Source organism: Mesitornis unicolor, unplaced genomic scaffold (genome assembly GCF_000695765.1).
Source record: "Mesitornis unicolor isolate BGI_N332 unplaced genomic scaffold, ASM69576v1 scaffold35942, whole genome shotgun sequence".
Classification (NCBI taxonomy): Eukaryota; Metazoa; Chordata; class Aves; order Mesitornithiformes; family Mesitornithidae; genus Mesitornis; species Mesitornis unicolor.
The window spans coordinates 1-13,247 of NW_010170718.1; the positions used below are offsets into that span (position 1 = coordinate 1).

The window sequence follows — 13,247 nt, forward strand, 5'->3', positions numbered from 1 at the left end:
AAGGAAGAGACAAGGAATGACTCTGGGAGCAAGAATGCACTCGGTGATGCTCCGCGCCGCCAGGGGGTCGGGCTGGTGGCCAGCGCCGGGCCCCACCCAGGACAAGGTGCATTCACCGGCTAAAGGCACTGAGCTCCAGTGCCACCACACGGGTAAGGAGCCTGGCACTTGGTCTCTGGACTCCAGGAGAGTGGTAACTGTGTTTATTCACCATGTATAATCCTGCACATTTAAGGGCCTTACTTGTTGCACACTTCACAAACAGAAGATCAGCAGCTACAGAGCTTCTCTCCAGCAGGCCAGGAGAAACCAGGCTGGGGACCCACTCACCGGGCACCCCCTTTAAACTGGTGTGCAGCCCTGCCAACAGCCAAAACCTCCATTTCTGAAACCTCCTGAACCACAGCCACTGACTCACACCATGGCTGTGCGGCTGTGGTCCTCACTGCTGGATATTTGCAGCATCTCCCTTATGAGGAGCGGCTGAGGGGGCTGGGGCTCTTTAGTTTGCAGAAGAGGAGACTGAGGGGAGACCTCATTCATGTTTAGAAATATTTAAAGGGTGAGTGTCACGAGGATGGAGCCAGGCTCTTCTCAGTGACAAACAATGATAGGACAAGGGGTAACGGACACAAACTGGAACACAGGAGGTTCCACTTCAATTTGAGAAGAAACTTCTTCTCAGTGAGGGTGACAGAGCCCTGGCCCAGGCTGCCCAGAGAGGTTGTGGAGTCTCCTTCTCTGCAGACATTCAAAACCCGCCTGGACGCCTTCCTGTGTAACCTCATCTGGGTGTTCCTGCTCCGGCAGGGGGATTGGACTGGATGAGCTTTTGAGGTCCCTTCCAATCCCTAACGTTCTGTGATTCTGTGTGTGATCCTTTAATTGCACTTTAGCTGCTCCTTTACACCCCATCCAACTCTGCTCGCCTCCTCGTGCTTCCACAGCTCTGGTGCACACAGAATGGGGGTGACAGCTCTGATGCTGCCACCATTGCCACCACCACACGGGTGGATGGGGGTCAGTGGCACCTCCGGCCCTGCCCCTACACCAAACTGCACTTCAGACTGATCACTGGCACAGGTTGTCCAGAGAGGCAGTGCAGGCCCCATCCCTGGAGATATTCAAGGCCAGGCTTGATGGGGCTGTGAGCAACCTGATCTGGTAACACTGTCCCTGTTCACTGCAGGGGTTGGACTGGATGAGCTTTAAAGGTCCCTTCCAACCCAACACACTCTATGATTCAATGATTCACTGCTCGCACTGATCACATCTCTCTGAAGCACACCAGAGAAGTGTAAGAGATGGACAAACCAAGACCTGGGAAGGCTTCAGGTCTAACCCCATTGCTACAAGCAAGAAGGAAGCCACCGACTGTTCCCATGAAATAGCTCCCGTAAGAAGAGATCTGGACTGGCAGGAGGAGGTGAACCGCTGTGAACACACTCATGTATCGGAAGGTCCATGCTTTTGCAATAAACCAATGGGATCAGTCAGTGGATGTGCTCCTGTGCTTCAGACTGCGGCGTGCAGCAGAGAAAGCTGATCGCCCCGTCTTTAAATTCAGATGTTCTAAAGAGAGGTTACAGGAAGTTAATGACAGGTAAAAATAAAAGCACTGCACTGTCAGGCTCCTGTTGGCTTGCAGCATCCCGCACACAGGGCACTGAGCAGCGCTTGGGTTAAGGGATCAGACATCACCGTGCTGGGCTGTGAGAGGTGACGGAGAGCAGCAGGCCAGGTCCCCCCAGCTCTCTGGGGACCCCAGGGACGTGCTGTGGTACTGACTGCTCAGGGACCGTGTGGAGGGGTGAGATTCAGCCACGCAGGAAGAGCCAAACATCAGTACAGAAACTGCATGGTATTCCTTGGGTCAGCAAAACACAGCTTCTGCTGCACGTCAGGATGGGACACCAGAACAGAAAACACAAAACCAGGCACTGCAGCCAAACTACCCTGGAGAGAAAAGGTTTCCATGAGAGAAAGAGATCCTGCAATTTCAATATATAAATGGGCTAATAAAAATGCCTGCAGTGACCCAAGGACATGAGCGATCGAGAAACTGCCTCAACATTCAGCTCACACGAGGAAAAGGGATTAAAGGGGCAGAGCACAGCTATCAAAAAGGCAAAGTGTCTTCCTCCAGAAGAGTTTGTCGTCTTTTCCAAGTTTTAGCTGTTGGAAGAGAAAAAAAAGTAAAAACCCCAGACCAGGACATTTGCTGTACTGCTGGATGAAGTCTGGGGATCCACAGTGCTTCCCTTGCGCACCGGGGGTTTTCACGGGGCAATTCAAGGCACCAGTGAGCACTGCAGTGAGTCCACAGGGATGGGAAAGGAAAGCACGGCTGGAAAGCAGAGATGCACAGACTGGCACTGGGAATTCTGCTCTCACTCCAAAGCCCCTCAGTCCCTACATTTTCTGTACCAAAGCCTGGCAGGGCGCACTGCCTGCCACTCGTTAACTGCACATCCAACACAAAACCAGTCATTCTGATTTTAAAACCATCTACTCGTGAGAGACGTTAAATCCAGGTCCTCATTTCTACTCTGCAAACAGCATTCCTGTCTATCCCGAGTACCACATTTCACAATTCTCAACACAATTCAGTGTCCCTGGCTGGCCCAAGACTCAAATTTGGGGAAACACTGTGCACCCCGCTGCTGTGAGCAGCTCCTCCTCCCTGCAGGAGGGGTCATTTCTGAGGGTCCTCTGATGGGTTATGTACTGCACGTCCCTGAGCCAGGCACAGAACAAGCTGCCATGCGCCACCACGTGGGTAAAGATGAAAAGGTTTCCCTTAAAAATTGATTTTCACCTTGTTCCTACTCCAAGCATCTTGGAAGGACTTTTCAGCTAAAGCGGGTTTTCCAACATTGTGAATAAAACCACAGCCACAGCCCAGCGTTTTCGGCCTCTGCTCGCCAACCCAGAGGTTGCTGCTGCTCAAACCACGTCCTGCCAGAGCAGCGCTTTCAGAAAGGGAGTGAAAACATCGCGGTCTCTTTTGTAACAACCTGGGATTTCGAGAGGAGCTCTCGGCCAGGAGACAAGAGACATCGCCCGCGCAGCCCACGCGCACAGCGCGTTGCCATACCCGCTTTCTCATCGTGGGTTCCTGGGGCTTCTCAAACTTCCTTTTCCTCCACAGGTGCACCTCGTCCGACTTCCTCCTCAGGATGGAGTCGACTGGAGGCTTTTTGGAGTGCTCCTCCGACTTCCGCCTGGGAGCCTCCTCGCAGTCCCCTTTCCGCTTCGCGGCGTCTGTCACCTCCTTGTTGTCCCTGTTCATCTTCTGCTCCTTCAGCAGCGAGCCGGGCAGGTTGGATGCGTATTTGAATCCTGGTCCGCGCTTTTGCTTGTACGCCAAAGAGACACAAAACACAAACAAACTTTATATCTTATGACTTTTCTCAGCGCTTTACCCACGTTTGCCGCCAATATCCAACACCGGTGGGTCCATCCCTTTAATAACAGAAAAAACGCAGAGCAAGGAGTCACAGTAAAGCAGTGCCAACCTTCATAAAGGTAATTTTGTAACTACATTCGAAGAGTCTGTCTCGGTTTGCAAAGAAATAATGTTTCACTAATTCCCACTGCCACTCCAGGTTTTGCATAATTGCTCCTGGAATTGATTTTAAAAATATATAAAGAATTTTCATCTTAGGAGTTCCCGTTAACTAACTTAAACGTTCCCCAGGCTTTCAGGGAAGTGTTGGTGCGTGGAACAGGAATACAACAAGTTTTAAAGAGCAGAGAGCTATCAGCTTACTTCAACCACTGAATTCCACGCAAAAGCAAAAGCTGGAATTGGGCAAAGTTGTACCTACAAGCCAGAGGGAATGCTCTAGACTCTGCATCCCACTCCAGCACCTCTTATTCCCACTAAACTCACTTTTCCAGTTTTCCCTGCATGGTTGCACTTGGGACACTCCCAGCAGTTGGGCAGCTCGTCGTTGACCACCCCGTCCGACTCCTTCACCTGCGGAGAGAGGCACAGCTCAGCTCAGGGCGCTGGAAACCCCTTTAGAGACGTTTCGTACCGCTCCATCCCCTCTGCTCCCCCATCTCTACAGAACAGACCCCAACCACCTTGGTGCTGCACCTGGCCCCTCTGGGGCTGCCCACAGGGGAGGGAAGCGTTGGCCAAACTGGCATCTGACAAAGGGTCAGGGCTGGGCTTGTTGTGAAGGTCAGAGACACCCCCACGAACACAGAGCACATTCCGCTCCTGCCAAAAGCCAGCACAACAAAACCACCTCAACAGCCCAACTCCAAACCCTGGACTGCACTCATGCCACCAAGCGTCCCCCCACGGCACCCATCTGCAGAGCTCAGCCCCGTGCCCCCTCCCCGGCAGTCGGATCCGTTGATGGGAAGGGACTTTTCCCATCCGCACATTCCCACACACATCAATACCGACCGGCATTTTTAGAAGCAAATCACCCTGCACTGTAATCAAGTGTTCCTTAAAATATTCTGCTTGATGGATCAGCACTCGCAGTCCCATGTGCCAGTACAGACGCTGGCTGCCAAGTCCACAACAGAACAGGCACTTTTATTCGGAGACTGGACACACGAGGGCATTTTTTAAGGTTTCTCACACCCAGCTACCAGCCGGTGCGAGGAAGAAAAACCCTTGCTGCTTCCTACCTGAGCCACTGACATTTTGCTTTCTGAAAGAGAAGATGCACGCTCGGTGCTGTTACAGGACAACGAAAGCACAGTCTTGCCCTGTCCCCGAATTTCCACATAGGCGCCAGCATTGCTTTACAACGGGAAATAGGGGAAAAGGCATTTCTGTGACTGAGACCTGGGATGAAAAGCAGAGCTGAAGTACAAACACCCTCCACACACACACGCTCGCTGATGGCACAGTCCCATTTCAGGGCTTAGTTATATATCCAGAAAAAAGCCTCGAGGGGAAGAAAAGGAAACCGCTCCTCCAGCCCTTGCTCCAGACAGCAGCCATCGGGGTTCACCATCCCGCTGAGCGGTGGCACCTCGGCCTCAGCAAGTCTGGAGTTAATAAACGAGTCCGTGGAGTGGGCAGGATTTAAATACTGGTTTGATCACAGCCGCACGCCTTTGAACCTCCTTTCCCATGGTAGGTGTAAGATACTCCAGGAGTTGCTGTACACATCTCTGCCTTGGGGGAACAACTCCTGGCCCGCGCCCAAGGTGGGAACAAGTTATTTCCCGCACTGAATGTGGAGCAAATGCTACTGCAGGAAAGTGTTACGGCTCCAGCCCTTCTGTGGAGTTTGGGGAACCCAGCAGACGTGAGGGGCCGTAAGGAAACCAATGAGACACACACAGACCTGCCATGGGTCTGTCCCATGCCTCTGTGCTGGGTGGGAGCCAGCCCTGAGCAGTGCTGCAGGCAGCAGGGGTTGTCTGCTCCGCAGCGCGAGGCCTCTGCAAGAGACAAACCTGCGGATTCGGGAGGTCTGAACACGAGACCGTGCTATGATGAACTCCTCTCATAAGGACTATGGAGAGCCCAGGATGCTGATCTGGCATTGGAGCGAGAGTCACGAATCTCAGCAGTGCCAGGACTGACACGACACGGGCAGCGAGACACTTCTGGGCCAAGAACATGGGCAGGAGTGCTGGAAAAGGTCTCTGCATTGCTGCTGCTCTGACAGGGCTTCTCAGTAGTCAGCTTTTCCATCATTATCACTACATCCACCTAAGGTGAGGAACAGGCTCCTACTGGAGAAAGGAAACCCCGCTCCTTAAGGAAACAGCATCAGGTGCTGCACTCGCTCACACACGCTAACCAGCACTGCCAGCAGTCTGACAAGTGGCAAGAAAAATCCATCAATATTGGTTCAACTGACATGCTCTGTAACAACGAAAGGCAGTATTCCTCTGAAAATCTCACTAACTCCCTCTGGAAACGATGCTGTGCTCATGAAATGCTCGTCAAGACCATTTTCAGAAGAAACTCTTCAGCAAAGCGAGCACTTGGTACTGCATTTTCAAGGAAAGCAGCGTGTCAGACACCTCTCAGTCCCTGGAGCATCCTGGCTGTCCTCAGCACGGTTCCAACACCCCGGTGTTGGAACATCTCTGGTACCCAGGGCTCTCCTGGTACCCAGGGCTCTCCCAGCAAGAGGAGAAGCCCCTCAGGGCTGGAAGTGTCAGAGCACAGAGGCACCTGAGCCACTCACTGTGCTCAGAGGGGTCATCCTCTGACACTGGGTTGCCACAGAGAAAACCCACCCCAGGCACGAACAGCCAGACCAGGAAGCCGTAAGAGGACAGACTTCAAACCAGGAACAAGCTGTAAGAGGACAGACTTCAAACCAGGAACAAGCTGCCCAGCAGCACAGCTCAGCTGGTGTCTGCCAAGCTGCTCCTCAAGCTTTGGGGAATTCACTGCACAGAGGAATGAGCCAGGAAAGGCCACTCCTCCCTTTGCCCATCCACTTTCTGCCAGTCTCCCCAGTCAGACGATAACTGGAGGTGACCCGTTCATGTGTCCTACTGCCCCTTCACCCAGGACAAAGGGACCTGGTGGACAGCCAGAGCAGCTGCCCTGGGGCTGTGTCTTCATGCAAAGGTGCTTCCCACAAGGACTATTTACAGGTCTAAGCCCACGCCAAGGGCTCAAGAAATCTGTAAACATGGCAACAGATTTTTTTTAGTTGTTTTTTTTTCCCCTCACAGAAAGTGATGGAACCTGGAGATAAAGAGCAAGGAGGGATCCAGAGAAGAGGCTCTATCTCCCATTTGCTGCTCCCCTCTCATTTCACCTTCCAAAATGATTCTGAAATCCTACCAGTGCCCTTTTGGCTCAGGAAACACACAGTACCGGTTACCCCAGCACTTCAGCTCAACAGAAGCACTGAGAAATTAAAATACAAGAGACGCAAGGCACACAGTGATCTCCCACTGCTCCGTTTTCAGATACCCCCAAAGCACCACTGTTCCTGGTTACCAACACGGCGCTCACAACGCCCCACACGCACAAGAACAAACAGCACTTGCTCGATTTCACACATCTGACCCACATCCTGTGCAACCAGCCCCAAATGTGGTCCGGGAGAGGAAACCATACCTGAACTGCCACCACGCCACAGCCGTGTCCCCTGTGCAGGGCGACAGACGGGGAGCGCAGGGCACTCCAAGGACTGGAACAGCAAAGCAGCAGCCAGAAGCCAACACTGAGCTACCTCTGGAAATGAGCAGCTCCTTCCCCCGCCTCATCAGTCCCTGAAGCCCTGCTTTAAGCTGAGCCAAGCAAGCAAAGCTCCCTTTCAGAGCCCATCTGTGGAGGAGCTGCAAGCGCCGATTTCCCAGAGCGAGGAGACAGCCACCGTTCAGGTTTGCCAGCTTCCTACTTTCTGCTCTTACAAACACACACATCGCTTGGTGCAATACCACGTACAGCGCAAGGAAAATAAAGGCCAGGAAAGCGTCACCCCAGGGTTGCATAGGGAACGTACCTCTCTCTCCTCCCTGAGACCCCAGAAGGGCCAAGAGCTGCCTTCTGGGGCATGGTGCATCAGAATGCATTTGCTTTAGCAAATCACTTTAACCATAAACAAATCAGCACCAGGAAATGGCTGAAACACAACCAGCTCTGGAGAAAGGAGGCTTCCAAACACTCACACACAAAGATGTGCCCAAAATGACACTTTAGGTACCGAAGAATAGAGCTGCTCACAAGGCTCAAGTCAGCCAAGGGTGAGCACTCCTGCAGTGTGAAATCCGTTCAGTTTACTCTCTAGAGCTGCTGTCTTCCCACTGCAGCATTTGCTCAGAACATCTTCAGAGCCAGCTGCCTGGCACATCTGTGCCTGGACGTGTTTGTACTTTGTGGGGCACAAAGCCACCGATGCAGGGACTGTCACTAACTCATCCACAGGCACTCTTCTCTGTCCTCTTGAGCTTCCTGGCCCAACTGAAACTCCTCACTTCCTTAAACAAGAAGAAAGAAAGAAAAACAAAGCGAAAGCCCCAGAAGACATGTGCATGCACATACATCTGGGAGGCTGCCCAAAGCAGGAGGCTCTGCTGCTCACACCAGGGTATCTGCCTGTGCTGGGTCTGTGTGTGCCATGGCTGCTGCCCTGCTGCTCACACCAACCATGCTGCTCACACCAACCACGCTGCTCACTTCAGTTTCCAAAGGCGAAAATGTGAAAGCTTTCCAATTTCTCCACACTACTTTTACCTTAAGGTGATAACTAATCCGGTTTCTGTTTCCAACCCGTATCACATCCTCATACTCACCTTAAGGCATCCTGGGTGTATGATTTCGTTACAAATGGAGCACTCCATTAGCATGAGATTAAACTTGCTCTCCTCCTCTTCCACTGTGTCCTCTTTCCCGGCCTCTCCGCACACCAGACACACGGCAGTATGGGGCAACACCGGCTGTTTACACAGATAGGAAAGAGTCTCGATCAGGACACAGCAGACACATGGAACCAGGAGAACTCAATGTGCATTTGCAGTATGCTCATTTCAATGAGTTGGTAAATGGGGGTTAGTTGTGCAAAGTGCTGAAGGCTCCAGCCTGGCAGAGCCACGAAGGCAAGAAAAACTGGTATCAACCAGGGCTGGGTACCCAGAGCGAGCATCACAGGACAGGTTTTGTGGGGTGAAAGTGCCCTCCCTGCACCAACACAGCTCCATGGGGCATCCCAGGGCTGGGTGAAAACGCTTTTTTTGGTGGGTCCCTCAATCTGCGAGCTGACGTGGGTATTGGCACACACAGCACTTCATCTGTGTACAATGGGAGGGAAAAGCAGCAACACAGAACATCGCTACTCACATCCACTGAGCTCCCCAGCCTGATGGCAATTTGGCAGCTCCCCCTTGTCCCAGGCAGGGCAGAAAGATGTTGTGGGACTCAATGCAGGTCTCGCTGCAAGCCCACAGCAGACCCAAACCAAGACCTTCTCCTGACTGAGTCTGTTGTACAGGGCCCTACCTGAGCACTGCAAAGCACCACATGGACACTCAAAGAAAATTCCTCTCCTCAACTGGCACAAGAGAGAGGCACACTGATTTTGTTGTCTTTTGCTGAGGCAGAAAGGAGCTGCAGCATCTCACATCATCTGTCACTCCTGTCGAAGCACTGAATGCCAGGCTAATTAAAAAGCCACCTTTGTGCTAATGAGGAACAAACTTCTGGTTTGTGGCAATAAGGTGTAAGCCTCGTTACAAGAAAGAAAAGGAAGACACTGGTAAGAAGCTGGCTGCAATTTAAAATGCAATCAATTAGGTTGCAAGTCCTTAACTATTAACCAGCCAGAAGCAAAGATGTGGCTTTTCACAAGGATCTCTCACAGATGGAGTGAGTAAAATCTGCAAGTGGATACTTGCACACCAGACCAAATCTACGCAGCAACAGTGCATCTTTCAGCAGGTTTCAGACAAGGAAAAGCCAGCTCTAGTGAGCCATTACAGCGTGCAGTGCACTGCCCTACCACCAGCATCCAATACAGCAGCTACAGCAACACCTTCCTGCTTCCTCATGCCAGCGCTTACCCACGCTTCATGCTAAAAGCACTTTGCTAATGCTGTTTAATTCCCACCCTTCCTCCCAGCACAAAGTAGGCATCCCCAGGATCCCATCCCACCGGCAGGTAAAGCAGAGTACAGCTACATTGTGCAGAGCCGTGAGAGCTCTGTCCACTTGTTCCGTCTGACCTGCCACACACCACGTAGTTACACCCCCACACAAGAACAACCATCCCAGGAGCAGTACAGCTTTTCCTGCTGGGAGCAGGGTGCCCAGTGAACCCCCTGCCCCCCAGCTGGCCCTGTCCCAGCGCTCCCAGCGTGGGGCTGGAGCAGCAGCCGTGTCACAGCTCACCCTCCCAGCAGGGCCCCAGGCTCCCCCCAGACCCATTCGGTGCAGTGTCCCAGGCACTCCCGTTTCCTTTCGCGATTGAACTGGCGATGCGGAGGAGTTTCCTGTTCTCCCAGCCGCAGTACAGGCTCTCTCAAGACCTCAGAGTTTAACGAAAGTCTGTGTCTAGTTAATATTGTCAAAGTTTATTAATAGAGGAAAGCACAATCCCAGAGCTGCAGGGATCGTTACTCCCACAGAGCCTGGCTTTGGTGTTCTGGACTTTTTTTTGGCAGGAAGCTGTTGGCTAGGTACCACAGTATGTTACTACTGCAACTGTCAGAGAACATAGTGACAAGAGGGAAGACAACAGGACTGCCTATAGAAGTGTAAAGCACCCTTAAAAGTTACAACAATGCGTTAATTTCCTGTGCTTTAAGAGTGTAACACTACCCCTGCTCTTTACACCTATGAGAACCTACAAAGGGCAGAGGTGCCTTCTCCAGCACATGCAAGGGCAGGACAAGGAACCAAGAGTACCCTGGCTACCAAACCCTGCACCCTATCCACAGCTCTGGAAATGAAACTGCAGGGACCAAGAGGAAAAACAGTTCTTCATTAGGCGAGAGAGGATGAGAGGAGGACCACGCTCAGCCAAGAGAGAGCCCAGCTCATCTCCAAAAGGCTCAGCTCTGAAGAAAGTATGAAAGAGCTTGGTATGAAAGTTTCCTTCATCGGTCAGGACAAAAAGGCACACTGCAGCCCTAATTTAATCCCTCCTCTAAAAAGGCAGCACGATTTCACTATTTCTTCCCCCTGGAGAATAATAAATTCTTCATCCATGCTGTTCAATTCATGCCACACTCCAGGAAATCAAGTGTTCAAAGAACAGACACTTGAGCTGCAAAAGCACTCTGCGGAAAGGTGGATATGCTGTGTACTTTACTGAAAGACCCAGCAGCGCTGAATCCAATCCTGTGTCAGGAACAGTGCATGGCATGGACCAGGACATGGAGAGAGCTACCAGGAGCATCTGCTGGAACCCTCAAGTGCTCATCAGTTCGTTAGCAGTGTCAGACCAGGTCATTTAATGCCTCATTCAGCTTCCTCATCAAAGAGAAAAAAAAAACAACTAAGGGAAAAGAACTGTAAGAAGAGTGAGAGAAAAATCAATAGAGATAGGGTGATGGTTCAGTTACGAATAAACAACATTCCTTCCCTGAAAAAAAACCAACACAACAGAAACCAAACCCCTAACAACAGCCTAAACAAGAACTTCAAAAAAATTAAAAGAAAAGCTAATTTTTACCATCGAATGAGGGCACTGTGGACACAAGACCTGAGGAGAAGCTCGGTGCCAGGCAGAATGAAAGTGATGGGACTCAAAAGGTGCTTGGACAACTTCATCTGTCAATATTTGTTAATACAGAGCTATCACTTCTGACTCAAGAAGCTTCGAAGCAAGTCTCTTCTCCCTCTGAATCAGAACCTTCCACTCTTCCCCTTCTCCCCTAAATCCCAGAATTTCAGCGTGATCTGAGTGCCAATTTCCAGTGCACTGATAATTTCCTCATCTACCTTCTCTGTTACTGAGAACAAGAGCCACACTACTAAGTTTTGGGAGCATTCTGGTTTAAGATTTGGGGTGGGGCGGGTAGGTGGGAAGAAAGTGATGGTAAGAGGAGATCTGAAATGAGAGGGCAGGAATTACACTGCTTTGCCTGATGCACTTTAGAGACTGCTCAGAGCAGAGCTCTCAGCTCCACACCTTGTCACCTGGAGACATAGATTCTGGACAGAAACCTCCAAACAAGCTGTAGCAACAGGTACACTTACTGCAATGCACTGCCTCATAATGCAGGACTGCTTCATCCTGCCAGGGCCCCCAAATTTCTTCATGTCTTTGCAGAAGTGGCACTCTCCGCACTCTGTCCGCAGGCACGCCTCGCACTTGCGGCATCGCGTCCTCCTCCGGCGTGCCCCGGCTGTCGTCCGGTTTGCTGCGAGCTTCACTGCAGAAGCTGGGCCCAGTTTCCCTTTGGGCCGTCCGACTGCCCTGTTCTGAAAGAGGCAGACACACATGGTTAACAACACATCACATATCACAGAATCACAGAATATTAGGAGTTGGAAGGGACCTCGAAAGATCATCCAGTCCAACCCCCCTGCCAGAGGAGGATCACCCAGACCAGGTCACACAGGAACACGGCCAGGGGTTTGAATGTCTCCAGAGGAGACTCCACAACCTCTCTGGGCAGCCTGTTCAGTGCTCTGTCACCCTTACAGTAACAAAGTTATTCCTTATGTTCACATGAACCTCCTGTGCTCCAGCTTGGGACCACTGCCCCTTGTCCTGGCATTGGACAGCCCAGAGCAGAGCCTGGCTCCTTCCTCCTGACACTGCCCTTTACAAATCAATACCCATGAATGAGGGCACCCCTCAGTCTCCTCTGCTCCAAACTAAAGAGACCCAACTCCCTCAGCCGCTCCTCAGCAGGAGATGCTCCACTCCCTCCATCATCTTTGTGGCTCTGCTGGACTCTTTCAAGCAGTTCCTGTCCTTCTTGACTTGAGGAGCCCAGAACTGGACACAATATTCCAGATGTGGTCTCACCAGGGCAAAATAGAGGGGAAGGAGAACCTCATCCCACATCCCACCACAGTAGGGTTGGAAGGGACCTTTCCATCATCTTCCAAGGGACAGCGGTGAGGCTGACCGCTCCGGAGTTACCTGGGGCCGCCTTCTTGCCCTTTCTGAAGGCTGGAGTTTCCTCCAGACCTCAGGCACCTCCTGTTCTCCAGGACCTTTCAGAGATGATGGAGAGTGGCCTAACAGGGACTTCTGCTCCCTCAGCACTCATGGGTGCATCCCATCAGAGCTCATGGGTCTGCACGTGTCCAGTTCACTAACTGTTCCCTAACCCAATCCTCTTCAACCGAGGCAGTGAATGCCTTTTTCCTGACTTCCCCTGGGGTCCTGGGGCCTGTCCCAGCAGTAAAGACAGAGGCAAAGGAGGCATTCGGTAACCACCTTCTTTGTATCCTCCATCAGCAGGGCAGCCACTCCCTTGGACAGGAGTTGTACACAGCTTAGACACAAAAATGACAGATTTATGAAAATGACACATAGGAGATGCACACGATCACTTTTACAGCTAAAGGAGTTCCATTACCGTTTCAAGAAAAGATGCACTGCAAAAAGACAAAGAAACCGGTGCATAAATGAGAGATCCCAAACCCACATCACCAAGAGGGCATGGAGAATCAGTCCATGCACAGTTCAATGCAGGACCAAGAGATGATCTGTGCCATCACTGAGCTCTGGGCAAGGCAGCTCCCAGGGCTGTGCCCAGGCCACCCCACACCTGCTTTCCTCCACTGTGGAAGGGTCCACGGAGGCAACAAAAGCAACGTTGAGGTTGTACAGCAGAGAAAC

General features: G+C 51.7%; 1 protein-coding gene across 1 annotated transcript; it reads right to left on the bottom strand.

The window, feature by feature from the left end:
* Window positions 1-3,097: 3,097 nt before the first annotated feature.
* LOC104537007 (lysine-specific demethylase 2B-like) lies at window positions 3,098-11,872 on the bottom strand (the record flags this gene model as incomplete). The annotated part of the gene is made up of 4 exons (XM_010179772.1): window positions 3,098-3,358; window positions 3,896-3,982; window positions 8,245-8,388; window positions 11,648-11,872. Coding segments are annotated over 4 exons (717 nt in total), but the record flags the coding sequence as incomplete, so codon positions are not given.
* Between the last annotated feature and the right edge of the window lie 1,375 nt (window positions 11,873-13,247).